Here is an 18,839-nt window from a genome sequence, read left to right on the forward strand (position 1 = left end):
AAAGTCGACGGGCCCATGCCCTGGGTGTCACCGATCGTGGTAGCAAGAAAGCCTAAACAGCCAGGGCAGGTCCGCATATGCGTGGACATGCGCTTGCCCAATGCAGCGGTGAAGAGGGAGCGTCACCTGACACCTACCATCGACGACATTCTGAGTGAACTCAATGGCGCCAAATGGTTTTCCAAAATGGATCTCCGCTCAGGTTACCACCAGCTGCCCCTACACCCAGACTCCAGGTACATCACCACCTTCTCCACCCATGTGGGCCTACGGCGATATCGCCGCCTCAACTTCGGCATATCAAGTGCTGCGGAAGTTTTCCAGAATACTATACGTGAGGTGCTCAGCGAACTCCCGGGTGTGCTGAACGTCAGCGACGATCTGCTAATATACGCCCAATCTGTGGAAGAACACCACCTGAGGCTGAGAGGGGTTCTGCGGAGACTCAAAGACTCGGGCCTCACCCTGCACCGAGAAAAATGCCAATTCCTCCGCAACACCATCAGTTTCTTTGGATACACCTTCTCGGACAAAGGCATTGCTCCCAATCCAGAGAAGGTCAAGGATGTACAGGCAGCTCCCCCCCCCACCAACATCTCGGAGGTGCGGAGCTTTCTAGGGATGGTTAACTTCTGTGGTCGCTTCATCCCAGAGCATTAGTGCTCACAGCAGTGAACCACCCCGGAGAGTGCTATTCCGTGGGGAAGCGGCTGGCTACGGACTGAGGAGAAACCCTGCGCCTAACTCCCAGATGGCCGATTATGCAGTGGGCTGATGATACTCGGAGAGACTAGAGACTGGTAACAGGCCGGATGGCCGTGATCTTTGTTATTTGTTTGATCTCCATACAGTTGCCATGTTTGCTGCTGCTGATATTTTGTTTTATATTAAAGGTGGAAAGGAATGTAATGTTGGGACCGCACGGTTGCGGTCTAGTTGACAAGCGCACGTAGCCGTGCGCATACGCGGCGACGTACTACGCCGCGTACGCTATAAAAATAAAGGTGGGCGTGTCCCCGGGTTAGTCGGGACCACGCGTAAGACGGAGACAAGTGTCCGCGTGAGTCTTTGCATAGCGCGCCTCTTACATGCGCGACCTCAGGTCACCATAGACCTGACAGGCCCCAGGGCCGACCAAGCAGCCAGGGCACTTAGAGTGGTGCAAGTCACTCCTCCCCAAACAGCCCACCTGCCCGCCCCCCAACCAAGCATACCTGCCCCAACCAGGTATACCCCTGTCTTCTGCTTTCTCGCAGCCCGAGAAGCAGAAAATAAAATGGTATTTAAAATACCATTTTATTTTCTGCTTCTCTCACTGCGAGAAAGCAGTGAGGCGGCGCTCCAACGCCCTAATGGAGTGGCTGCCACTGTGTGCCCACCCCAGGGCAGCTGTTATAGGGTATACTTGCAGCCAATCACAGGCTGTCTCGAGCTATTCAAGGAGTATACTTGCAGCCAATCACAGGCTGTGTCGAGCTAGTTGGGGGAGGGGGATGCTTGCATCCTATCAAAAGCTGTATCTGACAGTTGTGAGGTAAAGGGAGAGGCATACTTGCAGCCAATCACAGGCTGTCTGGAACTACTATGGAGATATACTTGCAGCCAATGGCAGGCCATGAGGCACAGGGTCAGACTGATTTGCATATAGCCATGTCTGAACTGGGGTGGCTGAGTGAACTAAAGAATGGTGATGGATTAAACCCAGATCATTTGACAGGGGGTGAGTGTTTGATTTGTTCAAACGCTCCGTCCATCATCCCCTTTTGTATCAGGCTGTCTAGGAAGCATGAGTCTGCTGCAGCTGTAGCCAATAGAAGCAGCATTAATCTGGTCCAATCAGAGCACAGGCTGCCCTGGGACCGCATTTAAATGTATGTATGTATGTATGTATGTATGTATGTATGTATGTAAATGCAAACACGGGGAAGAATGCCTTGTTATTCCCCACTGCAGGCCGACCCCGTCCGGGCCCGGTGACCTTCAGATCACGGTGAGGGAAGGCGGCTTCATCTTAGCTGAAGGTGAGTGTCCGCTCCTTCTACAACCACCGGGCGGGGGTGCGGCCTGAGCTGCCACCTGGAGCTGGGGAGCCGGGGGCGAGCTTCCGGTCGGGTCCAACATCTCATGAGTCAGGGCGAATCACTTATTTCCTCGGATCCACAAAGCACACGGATGTGTATTTGTATGAGGGAATATTTACTCTCCCATACCTTCGGGTCGAATTTGCCATTCATAGAGCTGCAAAAAAGATATTTAAAAAATAGCAGCGGGGTTCGTGAGCTGAACTTTTAATATTTACCTCACCCAACATGGCTGACGCGGATCTTCAGTAGGAGAGCTGCAGAGAGCTAAAACAACTAGAGCGCTGACCGAGGTTTCGGAATTTGCCAGCTCTGGGTGCCATATTTTCGGATAAAATACTATTACTTGTGATATTTCATCTTCTTACTCTGCAGCTGCTGTCTTAGGCACAAGCGAGGCCTTCTGTGGTGATACAATTTCTGCAAGTAGAAAATACTTGAGACGTGCACACAAAGGCGCAACTAAAGCCACATTTCGGGAGGGCCACAAAAAATGTTGGGGGGGAGGGTCTGATTATTCCTGACAAAGGCAGAGTGGGGATGCAGGGCTCTAAGAAGGGGTGAAAACTCAACAAAGCCTCGTTAGCAGGTAAATGGTCTTTTAGAGACCTGTGAAGTACTCGGGTGGGGCTGTCTGTGCGCCCTGGAAGCTGCCGTAGCCCGGGCTGACACACGACAGGGGGTGGTGGTGGTGGGGGGGTTACTGCAGCACTTTGAGCCCAATGGGCGATGCGCGCCTGCGTGCACTTCCATTTGGTAGCCATTCACTGTGCCATGCTAGGAATAGTCTATTCTGCTTTAAAATATTTACCCAACTTTTCTTAGCGTTTACTCTACAGGGGAAGGAATCTATGAAAATTAACAAGCATTGTCATAGCCAATAGGTCTCGCCTTTGGGACCCTATAAGTGTTTAGCCATGTAGCAAATTAGTACACACTCGAACCTTTCGCAAAAGAAATGTTTTTAGTAGCACCCAGCCCAGTCAATTATAATGTTTTTCCCAACTTGACTGGCTACAGGAGAGGCTCTGTAAATGGCAGATTGACACGGGTTCTGAAATACTAAGATATGCCTGCAGAGACAGCAGTAGGATTTCTAGATAGAGTTGGTTGATGTTGTCTATAACTTGTCTGCTGCAGGCTGCTTGGGGGGCTTGCAAGTACTGGGTGTGACAAGGATGCCTCCAAATGGTGCCGGTGTCCACAGTTTACACTGCAGGTGCGCACCACCCATTTGGCTGAAGGGGCTTCTGCCCCCCCATCCCCGTCGTATGTGTCAGCCCGGGCTGACACAGCTTCCCGGGCACACACACAGCTGCATTGAGGGGCAGATTTACAAGCCCTTTCCGCCAGTTTTGCGTCACTTATAACATGGGAAAAGTGGCACAAGGGGCTTGTAAATCTGCCCCTGAGTAGTTCACAGGTCTTTAAAAGACCATTTACTTGTTAACGAGGCTTTGTTGTTCTTTCTTAGAGCCCCTGCATCTTCACTCTGCTGATTGCTGGAAGAATTAGCTCCCCATTGCCATAGTGTGGAGCCCTAGAGGTATGTAACATCCAATCTAAAGGATAATATCTGTCACCCCACACCCTACAGGACTATGCCACGTTCCAGTTGAGAGTTTGAGTTCTGCTGTAGTCCTTCAACATATGTCCGATATGGGCCCCATATGTTTTTATGGCGGAACGAACTGGGCATACTGCTGGCATAAACCTTGCTATTAGTAGGACAGTATGCCAGACTGCGAAGCCAACCCTGCACAGTAGGAGCTGCCTTGCGGCCCCACAGTAGAGCTATTTCTCTTTTGGCCTGCAGCAGTCCAATGGACGCAGATCTTCTAACTTTTTTAGGGAAATTAACAGTGTAGCCCAGCAACGCCACTTCCGGTGTGGGGATAAGAGGCAGGTTAGTCATGCCTCCCAGTGTGCCGTGCATTTGCTCCCAGCAGGTCTGCAGTTTGGGACAGGTCCACGTGAGGTGTGCAAAATCCGCATGTGGGGCAGCAAAAAATTCTTTATTGTTGATTAATAAAAATCATTACAAGCAGAAAGAAAACAAAAAATCCTTTAGGTTGCGACAAAAGCTTAATTATACCAATTTGATCCGTCTGATATTTACATATAACTTCTATAATACACTAAATTGAAAATAATTTCAGGATACATTATATTTCAGTTTATTATTTCACGTGGTTACATAATACATCACTTCAAATTTATAATAAACAAATTATCTCAATAAAACTCCCTACACTTCTCCTAATTTTTAAACATTCATGCCACGATTAAAGTGCAATAGTTAACTTGTGTAATATCTAACAGCAATAGTTACAATCCACTTGATTATATCAGTCCAATCAAACTAATAACGCATCTTTAGACAACAGCTACTCACCAACACTAACTCCTACATTAAAATCCAAATTTTAAAATGCAATAGAATTTCTCAAGGCAGCTTGCTTACCACTCTGGAAAATATGCTACCCACCTTTGCAAGCCCACTTGACTCAGACACTCAAGTTTTTGATAAATAGGTTCGATCCGCAGTGGTAGAGCAAGTCTCTCCCAGTAGAGTGGGAGACCGAACTAAGAACTATAGCCGCCAGTTTTAATAAACCTCTTAGGGAGGAAAAAAACCCTGCAAGAAAGCCAAAAGAGTCTGCCGCAGCCATGACAAAAATAACATAAAGTAAAAGATAGCAGTAAAAAACTAAGCAAACCTAATCCATGTGACAAAAAAATATTTCTAACAGGATAAGATCAATCGGGCAGATAATAAACCAACTGAGATCTTCAACAAAAATAATTCCTCAATCCATGTCACCATAGTGCATTTCCCTTGGCCAGCTTGTTTTTCTTTCAGAATACATTTGCAGAAATCCAAAGTAGCTCACTGCAACAAATCCTCCCAAATTTTGCCTCCCTCCTCCGGATGTTGGTCATTGCAAGCTCTCTTCCTTTGACCCAATTCCGCTAGAGGACTCAAGACTTGACACTTTAAATCTTAGTTCTGGCTTCCATTTGACCCCTCTCTGTCTTTATAAATGGAGTGGACACCATCAACCCAGTGCTGAATTCCCTTCTTAACAGATCCCTGGCATCTGGGCTCGTTCCCTCCATCTGGAAGCAGGCCAAGATTCTGTAACTTCTTAAAAAGTAAAAAAAAAATGAAAACAGATCCAAACATTTTAAGTAACTATGGACCCATTTCTTTGCTGCCTGCTCCCTCAAAAATTGTGGAGAGGTTCGTTAATCGGAAGCTCTCAAACTATGTTGAGTCAAATAAGCTCCTCCAAGCCAGTCAGTCAGGGTTCAGGCCCAGCTTCAGCACGCCGACTGACCTTCAAGAAGTGTCTGAAGAGATTAAATTAATCTTTCGATGATAACGGCAAAGCAGCCTTGGTTTTATTAGATCTCTCATCCGCTTTTGATAGGGTCCCACATTCCAGGCTACTTGCCCAGCTGTCATACATTTGCCTTAAGGGTATGGCGTTAAGATGGCTGGCTTCCTTTTTCGAAGACAGACACCAAGAGGTATGGCTGCCACTTTTTTCCTCTGGTAGGAGGAAAGTCTCTCTGGGAGTGCCGCAAGTCTTGGCCATTAGTCCATCCATGTTTGACATCTATTTGACACCTCTGGCAACCTTGGTCAAGTCCTTTGGGGCCAAGATAGTATCTTACGCCGATGACACCCAGTTACTCTTTACCTTTAAAAAAGATGAGCCAATCAATCAAGACGCCATTAAACCGTGTTTTTTGCTGTCTTTCAGTGGCTGGGTTTTACTCAACTCAAGTTCAACACTGGTAAGACGGAGATTCTTAGCTTTGGGCACATTTTCCACTTTCAATTTAGAAACTCATTTGGCCAGCGAGTCTCCTTTTCCTTATTCCTAAACTGAAGTAGTGAAGTATCTGGGTGTCAAGATTGACAAACAACTGACTTTACAAACCTAAATAAATTCAGTAGTTGGTACTTGTTTGGTCTGATGCGTACGCTAAAAAAATTCTGTGAATCCTTTCCCTGCCTGTTAGGATCACTGTTCTTCTGGCTCTGGTGATGCCTCAACTGGATTATGCTAATGCCCTTTATGCAGGACTCCCACAATATCCACTGCAGAAATTACAAACTGTTCAGAAAGCTGCTGCTCGCCTGGCCTTATATCTTCCCAAGCGAGCTTCCATCACTTCTCATTTGAAGAATTTGCATTGGCTTCCTGTCCGAAATAGGATATTGTTTAATACCTTGACCCTTATATATCGAGCACTGTACCATTCTTGCCCAGATTATCTGTCTTCTAGAATCCAATTCTACTCTCCCTCTAGATCTCTGCGCTCTTCACATGGCCACCTGGCCAAAGTTTCGAGGGTAAAACGACAATGTTCCGGAGGCAGATCCTTTCCGCCCAGTGAACAATAAACAATCGTTTAGAAAGCAACTTAAGACTTGGCTTTTCACTTTCTTATAAGTTCTCAACTAATTTTGCTGGCACTCTTCGAAGTAGCCATGCGCTTTAGAAATCCTTTCATTCATTCATCTCTCCTGATACAGGTCACAGACAGTGATCAGGACAAAGCCTTGATAACACACATTTTGTTCACTGGTTAAATTGATTTCAACATTCACTAAGCCGTAGAAAGTAAAGAAATGCACAGGTAATGTAGCTGTTTGGCTCTATGTGCAACATGCCAGACATAATGAGGTAAAAGAAGTTGCACAGACAGATCTTGAGTGACCTGGGGCTGTTTTTGTCATTTATTTCGGGCATGACGCATGTCAGAGTGCTGGCCACTTTACTGACTAGTGATATGTAAGTACACAAAAATGGCGAAGTGCAAGAGCGGCCATATTAGTGTGGTCATGAAAAGTCACAGTAGAATTGTGTGCTGCTGTAATGGATTGTAGGCCCTCTAATTCTTGCTGCAGTGTGGATGCCATGGTGCCATTACTCCGACATGGCTGGCAATCTCTTCCTATATTTTGACAATAAAAGGAAGTCGACCCTCCTAATTTTCTGCTTTTCGTTTCTGTATGGATAAGCACATCCAACTAATAAGTTGTTTTATTGCTCACTACTAAATGCTGCAATATATTTGGCGGAACTTCTAAGCAGAGTTTTGGACTGAAGAAGAGATGTTCTGCTTGAGCAGATTCAGTGCTGTGCTTTCGAGGCACCCCTGCCAAGATCCACTAGTAGTCTTCGAGCTGGTTGGTTTAGTGATAGGAATTTCAGACGGTTTAAATACAGTAGAGTACAGTTTGTGCTGTATAACTGCACCTAAAAGTAGTGAGAGACGGTTGGCTTTATGGTCAAATTCTGCATTGAAGCAACTAAAATATATAAAAACAGGAGCTTCCTTGGCAATACAAAATGTAAAGTGCATATTTAGCCACGTAGCCATAGTATCAGACAAGTTATTACTCCATGAATACAAATGAGCAGTTTATACATTAATATTAGTACCTGTGCATCTTTACTGGTCAATGGGCAGTAATAAGGACAGTGATCAATTTAGTGAAGAGAAATTAGTTGAAGAGAATTAGTTGAATCTTCAGGCAGTGCTTTATTTTTTGGCAGTTAATTCATGCGGTATCCTGCAGTCATAGTATTATGACGTAGGATGGCATGCAGTGGGGGTTCTATTGGAATATGTATTATGTCAGTTGGGGAAAGGTGGTCTTCTGTGTAGGACCTGCATCTGTGCTCTCCCTTGAACCTACGACTAGAAATAAACATCTCTTACCTTCAACTGGTGTTCCGTCCTCACTACAATTTGCAGACGATTAGGTTTAACTTGCAGCCGTGCCCACCTTGTCACATTGCTTCGTATTGTTTCTGCGTCTTCCAGTTGCAGGTACGTGAGGAGCCTATAAGGCTGTCTGCTTTCGGCCGGTAAGGCGTATTGGGTTGGGGAGAGCACATCAATGTTCATTTTCTGGCATTGTGCCTTAAGGAAATTTGGGCCCAGCTTTCAAACGGTTCTTGTGCCACATTTGAATCTGTGCATGAGAACAGTTCATGCGCACATGCTGCTCGTGACCAATGCATGAAGTTCTTCACCTCATTCTCCTGACGTGAGGAGAGGAGCAGCGTGACTCAATTTCCAGGCTCGGGATGTGCTTCCGGATCACTGCCAGGCAGTGCGTACGTGTCAGCCATCTTTACTTGGGAATTCTTCGGTGATACACTCACCAGGCATGCATGGAAGAGGTTCTTACCTTGACATCGGCAATTTGGAATGTGTTCAACCTTCCTCATTACTCTGTGACACGCACACCGCGTGTACAAGGAGTTTTTTGTTTGGGGTCACGGTAAAACTCAAGTCTACGTTCTTCTACACCTGCTACAGTGACACTCACACTTGTGTTTTGCTTATGGTACTTACTTGTTCCTTGAAGCGCGTTGAAGATCCATCACGTTGACACACACACATTACTGCCACTGTGACACGCACACTTGCGTTTAAATTTAGGGTACTTTTTATTGTGCTTACAGAGGTCACTTAACTGAATCTGATACTCATCCAGTCACTTTCATGGGACAAAAAGTACCTATGTTGGGGTATGGAGAATTGAAATTTTAGTTTAAAGGCAGTGAGCAAACTTTACATTGCGGATGTAGGACCTTTAGTCCGTGGTTGGGTGGAACAGAAAGCTCTTGATATCATACTGAATCCTAATGGTTTTGACCAGGTCTTATTATTAGATATAGTTGAACAAACATTTGTGGTGGAGGAATTAAAGAGCACTTTTCCCAAAGTATTATCATGCACAGTGGGCAAACTTAAGGACTTTGTACATCGCATTGTACTTCAGAAGGGAGTGAAGCTTGTGTGTTTAGGGTTAAGAATGAGCTCACTGAAGAATTGGAGAAGTTATTGAGTAAGGGGTTTATCGAACCTGTAGAGTGCGCGGTGTGGTTGGATCACTTAGTTGTGGCCAGGAAAAGTAATGGTAAGGTTAGACTTTGCATTAATTTGAGGGATCTCAACAAAAGCATAGCAGTAGACAAGTTCCCCTTGCCCAAGATCAATTAACTTCTAAGCCTGACCAAGGTGGCTAAATGGTTTTCGACCATAGATTTATCATCTGCTTACCACCAAGTAGAATTGCACCCAGATAACAGAAATGTAACTGCCTTTATTACTCCCATAGGATGTTTCAGATTAATTTACATGCCCTTCGGACTGGCATCAGGTGCTACAGTTTTGTCAAAGGTTAATGCATTGCCTCAAAGTTCCCAACTTAACTTACTTCCAGGGTGATATACTTATCATGGGGAAAAGTAAGGAAGAACATGATTCTACTTTGCATTCCATTCTTGATAAACTTAAAACTAGTAGGCTCACAGCTGAGCTGGAGAAATGCAGGCTTTGCAGATGCTCTGTCTCTTACTTAGGGCATAAAGTGAGTGATAAAGATGTGTAAATCCCGCACCTTTTTAATCACGGATGCAAGTGTTAAAGGATTGGGAGCAGCGCTGTCTCAAGTATCTGAGGATGATACTGAAAGTTCTATATCTTTTGCTTTATGGTCTCTGACTATATCTGAAAGAAAATATTCAGTGATGGAGAGAGAAATGTTGGCGTGTGTGCTACGAGAACATTTAAATCGTATTTATGGGGAGGGGACTATGTTCACCGTTCACACTGATCATAGGCCTTTAGTTAAGGTCCTAACTACTGATGGAACAGAAAGCACTACACCACACATTGCAAGAATGTCACTCAATCTATTAGATTATGCATATGATGTTGTATACTTACCAGGTAAAAAGAACAAGGTAGCGGATTACCTGAGCAGATCACCAGTTCAGGATAGGGGCACCCTGTTGAGTGGTGATGAGTGGGATGACTACAGTGTTGCATGGGTTTGTTTGGACTCAGTTAAACCAGTGATTCCTTTGAAAGAATGGCAGTCCAGGTATGCTGAGGATGAGTGTTTGATATAAGTTAAGGAGTATATTCTAGGAGGATGGCATCAGCAGAGTGACATCACTGAGGAGTGAAAAAAAATTGGAGGTTAAGAGAGGAATTGTCCGTTTCTGACTTGGAGTTTATTATGAGAGGCAATAAGGCTGTTAAGCCTACCAAGTTACGCACAAAGATTTTGCAACTGACTCATTAGGGGCATCTAGGTATTGTTAAGTCTAAGAAGAGAAATAAATAAATCTATCGGTGGCCTGGGGTTGATTCAGAGATGGATAGATTTGTGAGAAATTGTGTTCAGTGTGCTTCTGCTTACAAGTCCCGCAAAATGCTTAGTCCTACTTTGGGGGTGATTGAGCTACCTTCAGAACCTTGGTGTAATTTGTTGATTGATGTTTTAGGTCCCATCTTGGATAAGGAAGGAGTTATCAAGTGTGTTTTAGTAATTTGTTTTTTTTTAAACTCTTTTTATTGAAAAAGGCATCAGTTAAATCACATTACAGAGGTTCAAATAAGGCAGCCGAGCATGTATCGGGGGAAACAGATTAAACCACGTTCTTAATTATATGGGAACTTCACGGAGAAGGGGGATCGTCCAAAGTGACAGCCAGTGGTGGTGTACAAATTCCCCCTCTGTAACTATTCCAAGGCCCCCAAATCAATGTCCATTTTCGAGGGCATCCCCTCGCAAGATATGCAGTTTTCTCCCTAAACATGCACCAGCCAAAATTGTTTTCTCACACTTCCAGGGTGGGAGGTTGGCCAGCACCCCACAATTGGGCAATATTTCGTTTGCAATCATGAATCCCAAAGTAGCCCATTGCGTCTGTGAGGTATTCAAATCAGTAGGCTCCCAGATATTAAGTAAGCACCTCCTCGCCTCCAGTGAAAGAGAGACCCCAAGGACTTTATGTATGGTATCATGTATATTAAGACAATATGTAGTGATGAGTTCACATTCCCAGATGATATGTATAAAGGTACCCACTTGACCACATTGTCGTTTGCATAGCACCCTGTCTGAGAGTCCCATATGCGCCACTCACGGTCCCGTGATGTAGATCCTATGGAGAATTTTAAGCTGAACTAATCGCAAGCGGGCCGGAATTGAGACTTCCCTAGGGGAGGACAATGCTGTCTGCCACTCTTCCTCATCCAGTTCTATTCCTTCCTGCATCCATTTGTCTCTCAGCACCTCCAGAGGGTCAGGCTTGTGATTGATCTGTTTCTTATAAATCAAGGAGATAGTTTTGTCAGGTAGGTGCCCGTCTAGTATCCTGTCCTCCAGGGGGGGAGGCCTCTGGTGGCTCTGACCCCTCGGGAAGTTCCGAGAGAAGAGAGTGACGAATCTGTCCATAATGAAAATATTCAGACTCCGCCAGTTTATATTCTACCTGCATATCCTCAAATGATTTAATTCCCCCCTTCCCCCAGATATCTTTGATCGTGGAAATTCCTATGAGATCCCACTTATCGAAGCCTTTCATCTTCCAGAGCGTGACCAATTGCTCCGAAGCCCACAGCGGGGTGGCTATGGTCAGTTTATTTTTACAGCCCCGTGAACCAGTGGCCACATGCCAAACCCTAACCAAGTGTTTAGTCGGCCCCGTCAATGCTAGTCTATTAGGTCGAGAATATAGGGCTCTGCTATACCTACCCCCAGGGAGAAGCCATTTATCCATAGCATATCCGGGGTCGTCAATCCGGCCATATGTGCCGTGGTTGATCACGGCCAGCTGGGACGCCCAGTAATATCTCTTGATATCCGGGAGGGATATGCCTCCGTCATACCAGGAGAGTGTTAATTTGTGTAAAGCAATACGGGGCCTACCCTCACACAACAAATTCCGCTGTAAGCTCTCTATCTCACTAAAGTATCTAGATGGTACCACATCCAGGGTGTATTGCAGGGCATAGAGAAAATGGGGGAGGGCCATCATTTTAAAGAGGGCTGCCCTTCCCAACAGTGAAAGAGGAAGCTTCTTCCAATTGGAAACATCACTCTTCAATCTTTGGAGAGGAGGAAGAAGGTTTCGAGTATACCTAAGCGAGGAATCCAGTGAAACAAAATTCCCAAATATTTGAACTCTTCTGTGTGTTTTAGTACTTTTGATCTGCTCTACAAATGGCCTGAGCTGGAGGTGCTGGAGGTAGTTTATTCCACAAGTGTGTTTAAAACGTTTAGAGAAATTTTTTCTAAGAGAAGGGTTCCCCAAATAACTCTTACGTGATAGTGGGCTGCAATTTACAGCAAAGACATTTTGTCATTTTTTTTGTCTAGAGATGGCATAAAAGAAAAATAAACCCTGTTTATCACCTAGCTTGCAATTGGGCTGTTGAACGTTTTAACAGAGTCATTATGGGTAGCGTCTAGTGTGCCATTAATGCGGGTAAGAATTAGGAAGTGGAGTGGATAAAATGATTTGGGCTTACAGAATTACTCCAACTGTAACGGGGTACAGTCCTTTCAAAATGTTGAGGGGAAGAGAGCCTTAGTGCTCAGAACGTTTATAAATCTTATTATGACAAGAGGAACAAAGTCAAAGAAATTGCCCTTGAAGGAGATTTGGTATGTGTGAAGCTTAGTGGGAAGTTGCGCAATGGTGACAGCAGATTGTTCTCTACTTACAAAGTTGTGGAGGTGTACACGTGTTCTGCAAGGTTAAGTTATGGTAGGATTTGGCACTTTAGCAAACTTTCCAAGTGTAACAGTATCTTGTCTTGGAATAACAAGCTGGTAGTTTCATCCAAACACTGGTTGTGGGATGAGTGTGATGAATCCTTCCAAAATTGATTCCAACACTGCTTCCTCTTCATCTGCTGAATTGCCTGTAGGTTCTGGGAACTTACTTCCTTTTGGTGATTCAGAGGTAGGGGGAGTACCCATTGTAGCAAACAATGGTAAGACGACCAAGTTGGGAAAGTTGTTAACATGCCTGCGAAACTAAAGGATGTTGTAGTTGTGCATTTATTAAGTGTTGCAGTGGGGCATTCTCTATTATAATTGTGTCCTTTGTATAGTTTTATATGTTTATGCTGTCATATAATTGTTGGTTGCCTGTTATAATCACGTTGTTTCTTCTTGCGGTCAATGTGTTAAGGGGGGGAAGGTGTGTGGTATGCTGCAGTCATAGGACGTAGGATGGCATGCAGTGGGGGTTCTATTGGAATGTGCATTATGTCAATTGCGGAAAGGCGGTACTGTGTGTAGGACCTGCATCTGTGCTCTCCCTTCAGCCTGCGACTAGAAATAAACATCTCTCGCCTTAAACTGGTGTTCTGTACTAACTACAATTCATTAGATATTTATAACTATAGAAGCTAAGATCTACATCAAGTTTTTCAAACACTTCTGATCTGTATGGTGATATATATACATATATTACCTACTGGCGGTCGCCAGTAGGTATATATAGTTAGGATTTTTTCTCTATGGGATTTTTGAAAATTCTATGTCTAATAACTTTGGCGTTTGTGGACGGAATTGGCTGAAATTTTCAGGAAAATGGCACATTTTGTTTCTGAGCAGCCCTTGAAAATTTGGGGGGGGGGTTTGTCAAGGGGGGGCCGAGAAAAAAGGGGGGTCCCAAAATGTGTTTTTAACATTGAGTTTTCCATAGGGCGGTTGGCCTCACTTTTAGCCCGAACGGCTGAATGGATTTGCACGAAACTTGGCAAAATTGTAGGGACTGGTAGCCCGATGTGCCTTTTGTAGGTCTCAATATATGTGCTCCAGTGGATTTTGAGAAATTAACGTTTAAAAAAAGATATATATCTGTAACAGCGGACCTGGCAGCGTCCCAGGACGCGTACTTTTCGCGCAACGGAGCTTTGTGAAGCGAAGCTGATTGGTTCTCCGGCGTCTGTCAACATTCCAAAAAGTCCGTAGCGGCCGCCATCTTGTCTCTCGGTAGGATCGAGAGACAAGAGGAGGTCAAAACAAAGGGGGAAATAACTATAAGGGGGCATAGTAGATCCTCGCTGACCCCCTAGGTTTGATGTGGAGGTTTTAAAAGGGCCCCGCGGGGCAAAAAAAAAAAATAATAATAATAATCGAACGGCTGAATGGATTTGCACGAAACTTGGCAAAATATTAGGGACTGGTAGCCCGATGTGCCTTTGCTAGGTCTCAATATATGTGCTCCAGTGGATTTTGAGAAATTAACGTTCAAAAAAAGATATATATCTGTAACAGCGGTCCGCTTCGCGTAACGGAGGTTTGCGAAGCTGATTGGTCATTCTGTCACTGGGCTATAGTTGGGCTACATCTGGCTGATATTTGGGCTACATTTGTTTTTTTGTGTGTCTGGCGGCCATCTTTGGGCTACATTGGGCTACATTGGGCTTCATTGGGCTACATTGGGCTACATTTGGGCTCCAACATATATATAGGCCAATGTAGCCCAATATATATTTTTCAAAGTTAATTTTCGTAAAAACCACTGGAGCATATATCTTGAGACATAGCAAAGGCACATCGGGCTACCAGTCCCTACAATTTTGCCAAGTTTCGTGGAAATCCATTCAGCCGTTCGAGCTAAAAGTGAGTCCAACCGCCCTATGGAAATGAAGGAAATGAATGGGTAATTTGTAATTAGCAAATAGCTAATCGCAAACTAGGAATGGTAAAGAATCGCTATTTATTCCTTAAAGTTCGCTATTTAGGAAATGCAAAAAACTTTGATGATACATATGGCGGTTCATCTCTAACAAGATAAGAAGCATAGGGATACATTTATGATGACTGGCGCATCACCAGGGATGTGTTAGTCATTCTGTGCCGCTGTTCCGTCACCTATGGTGTGCTGCATTTACAATGCGGCGCATCATGGGGCAAAAACAGCACAGATGCGTGATGTATCTGTGCCGTAAAGGTGGCGCATTGCTGGAGTTGTATCGCAAGTGTGATGAAGCTCCAGCAAGGGTCGGGGGTGCCCCTGTCGCAGGGTTTCTGTTCTCACACAGAACTGTGGACAGAGGATTGGAACCTCGGCGAATTAGGGTGTCCCAAAACTCACGTTAGTAATCAAAAACTCCTTAGCAAGCTAGGTACAGTGTCACATTGGATATAACAAACTCTCAATGTTTAGACAATCCAGATTATGAACTTATAGTACCTCAGGATACGTGGAACTCATGAACAGTCGGTCGTTATATATTTCTTAGAAACCAGAACATGGAGTTAAGAAGAACACATGTGTATTTGAAATGTTTATTTACTAATGCCGTCTTCTCAGGCGTAGTATCTTAGATAATACAAGTACACATATTATCAGTAGCAAAATTACCAGCATAGTTACTAGTACATAAAAAGTGAATGGTGATAGTATGTTAACATGCTGTAAATGAATAAGAGTTAGCAACACTTATAAGCAGCCGCGGGCCGTGGAGGGAGTTACGGTGAGGCAGGGAGGCGGGGAGGGGGAGAAGCAGGGTGGAGAATACAAGTACACATATTATCAGTAGCAAAATTACCAGCATAGTTACTAGTACATAAAAAGCGAATGGTGACAGTATGTTAACATGCTGTAAATGAATAAGAGTTAGCAACACTTATAAGCAGCCGCGGGCCGTGGAGGGAGTTACGGTGGGGCAGGGAGGCGGGGAGGGGGAGGGGCAAGGTAGAGAGGGCTCCACCCTGCTTCTCCCCCTCCCCGCCTCCCTGCCTCACCGTAACTCCCTCCACGGCCCGCGGCTGCTTATATCTCACCCTCCCTAATACACATATTATATTATTTGCTAAGAAGGTCTCTTTGTGTTGGTTTAGGGCGTGCCCATACTTTAGTGTCTTAGATTTGAAGGAATCACATCAGCATACACCAGCTCTCTCTTCATGTGAACCGCATCAACTGTTGTGTATGTGTGTTCGGCAAAGCAATATAAAACCCGCCTCATGCCCAGAATTGGCAGAAGTTGCACTTATGTTATGAGTATGAAGTCGTGGAGATCAGACCTCATAACAATTCTGTATCGTGTTGTTCTTGAAACTTTAGCACTCGCTGTACAGATATAGTTTAACAAGCAAAGCAGATAGTAGAGCAATAACATATTATTCTCATGTAAACCACGATGAACTACTAGGTGGAAAGTTAAAGCAACAACTAAGTGTCGTGTGCAGAAGTTGCAAAAAAGGAAAAATGGCGTTTAAACCGGTAATGAGCCCATGCTAACTTAACACGGTGTAAAGATATCCAGGACCTAGATGACACCTCCCCATGATCCGGAAACGAACTGAATAAGATAATAGAAGTGCCATCTCATGAGAGCAGATTGCAAGTTTATGGTATACACCCATTACAACGCATTTTTTACAACGCACTACCATTACAACGGAACTTTTACAACGCAAATACTATTACAACGCATTTATTTACAACGCATGTTTTTACAACGCAGGTACTTTTACAACGCATACCATTACAACGTAAGTATTGGTAAGTATATAATTATATTTAAAATGTTATATGTTAGGTTTTTTTTAAAGGGGTATTTTTAGGGTTCAGGGTCAGTTTTGGGTTTTTGGGTAAAGGGGTATTTTTAGGGTTCAGGGTCAGTTTTGGGTTTTTGGGTAAAGGGGTATTTTTAGGGTTCAGGGTCAGTTTTGGGTTTTTGGGTAAAAGGGTATTTTTAGGGTTCAGGGTCAGTTTTGGGTTTTTGGGTAAAGGGGTATTTTTAGGGTTCAGGGTCAGTTTTGGGTTTTTGGGTAAAGGGGTATTTTTAGGGTTCAGGGTCAGTTTTCAGTTTTTGGGTAAAGGGGTATTTTTAGGGTTCAGGGTCAGTTTTTGGTTTTTGGGTAAAAGGGTATTTTTAGGGTTCAGGGTCAGTTTTGGGTTTTTGGGTAAAGGGGTATTTTTAGGGTTCAGGGTCAGTTTTGGGTTTTTGGGTAAAGGGGTATTTTTAGGGTTCAGGGTCAGTTTTCAGTTTTTGGGTAAAGGGGTATTTTTAGGGTTTAGGGTCAGTTTTCAGTTTTTGGGTAAAGGGGTATTTTTAGGGTTCAGGGTCAGTTTTCAGTTTTTGGGTAAAGGGGTATTTTTAGGGTTTAGGGTCAGTTTTCAGTTTTTGGGTAAAGGGGTATTTTTAGGGTTCAGGGTCAGTTTTCAGTTTTTGGGTAAAGGGGTATTTTTAGGGTTTAGGGTCAGTTTTCAGTTTTTGGGTAAAGGGGTATTTTTAGGGTTCAGGGTCAGTTTTCAGTTTTTGGGTAAAGGGGTATTTTTAGGGTTCAGGGTCAGTTTTCAGTTTTTGGGTAAAGGGGTATTTTTAGAGTTTAGGGTCAGTTTTCAGTTTTTGGGTAAAGGGGTATTTTTTGGGTTCAGGGTCAGTTTTGGGTTTTTGGGTAAAAGGGTATTTTTAGGGTTCAGGGTCAGTTTTGGGTTTTTGGGTAAAGGGGTATTTTTAGGGTTCAGGGTCAGTTTTGGGTTTTTGGGTAAAGGGGTACAGGGTAAAAATAAAATAAAATTAAATTTAAATTAAATTAATTAAATGAAATTAAATTAAATTAAATTAAATTAAATACAATTACATTAAATTATATTAATTTTAAATAATATACAATTAAAAAAATTATATATACTTACCAATACTTACGTTGTAATGGTATGCGTTGTAAAGGTACCTGCGTTGTAAAAAAATGCGTTGTAAATACATGCGTTGTAATAGTATTTGCGTTGTAAAAGTCCCGTTGTAACGGTATGCGTTGTAAAAGCATGCGTTTTAACGTCATACATCCCAAGTTTATATGTGGACGGTCCGCAAGGTAAAGCATTAAAAACTAGGAAAATTTAATGCTAAAGAAAAATAAAACAGCCAAGTACTTTATCGAGTCTTAAGCCAATAGGCAAGGTAAATAATAAAAACTTGACAAATAAGTCAATGAATTGTCAATGAAATGCTAGTACTCAGCATATCAAACATGAAAAAGGTCTATGACATAACTGTGTATGCAAAATAAGCTGCAACAGCCTCCAATAGGAAGTCACCGTCTTCATCCGAAAACAGTTCAGCCATCCAATTTAAAAGCGGAAAAGAACATACGTGCTCTCCCAGCACCGGATCCTCTATCACCATCAGAGGACAGCTCGGTGGGTTTTCAAGAAAGCTCTGTTCCAAGAAAGACTGTGCTGCCGCCAGTAAATTCCAGGGACCAAGTAGTCCATGCATCAATGCCACAGCCATAATCCTTTCGCCAGGACAAACCAACTCGTGAGTAATGATAGGAGTCATCAGCTGATTAAAGTCGACGTCAGGAGAAACCGGTCCGCAGAGACACAAATCAATGGCCCAATCGAAATCACAGGTCAGGCAGTGAAATACAGGCTGGACACAGGTGAAGTAGGAGAATCGAAAAGATAATCCATATGCCGTGCTTAATATCGCCAACGGCATTGTGCCATAATATTCTAGCATGCGATTGCGGAACAGTGTCAGCAGCTGCAGGGTGGGAGGTTGCATAGGAGGGACATCCATATTTAAAAATGTAAAAAAGCACAAGAGCGTCCGCTGGTAATGCAAGTAAAAATGCCAATCCACAAACCAGAGTGGAGAAAATAGAATGAAAGGAAGCAGGGATGACTCCAAAGATTTTCTCAAATGAAGTCACAAGACCACTGGTAACAACTTTAAAAAAGTGCGCCAGGGCCTTTGTGGAGGATGCGTTAAAGATAGTCGGAACCATCTTGCTGAAATTGAAAGGCAAATCTGAATTGAAAAGGGTCTGCACCTCTGTACGGGTGTTCGCTATGTGAAGCACGAAAGTTTCACGGGCCGAACTCAAGGACACCTCTCTCTGAGACAAAAGAGCTCTTATTCTTGCCATGCCGTTGAAATCTGTCCCAA

At 43.8% G+C, this 18,839-nt stretch overlaps 2 protein-coding genes across 2 annotated transcripts in view; one reads left to right on the forward strand and one right to left on the reverse strand.

The window, feature by feature from the left end:
• Window positions 1–8,254, reverse strand: part of LOC144806063 (uncharacterized) — a 137,389-nt gene extending 129,135 nt beyond the window's left edge. Inside the window, exon 1 of the mRNA XM_078672511.1 lies at window positions 7,824–8,254. Coding sequence (XP_078528637.1) covers window positions 7,824–8,012 — 189 coding nt within the window. The 5' untranslated portion in view covers window positions 8,013–8,254. The remainder of the gene's footprint in view (window positions 1–7,823) is intronic.
• LOC144806080 (uncharacterized) overlaps window positions 1–18,839 on the forward strand; it is a 235,032-nt gene that overhangs the window by 199,988 nt on the left and 16,205 nt on the right. The gene's annotated exons all lie outside the window — the stretch shown is intronic.

The sequence above is a fragment of the Lissotriton helveticus genome, chromosome 1_2 (genome assembly GCF_964261635.1).
Source record: "Lissotriton helveticus chromosome 1_2, aLisHel1.1, whole genome shotgun sequence".
Classification (NCBI taxonomy): domain Eukaryota; kingdom Metazoa; phylum Chordata; class Amphibia; order Caudata; family Salamandridae; genus Lissotriton; species Lissotriton helveticus.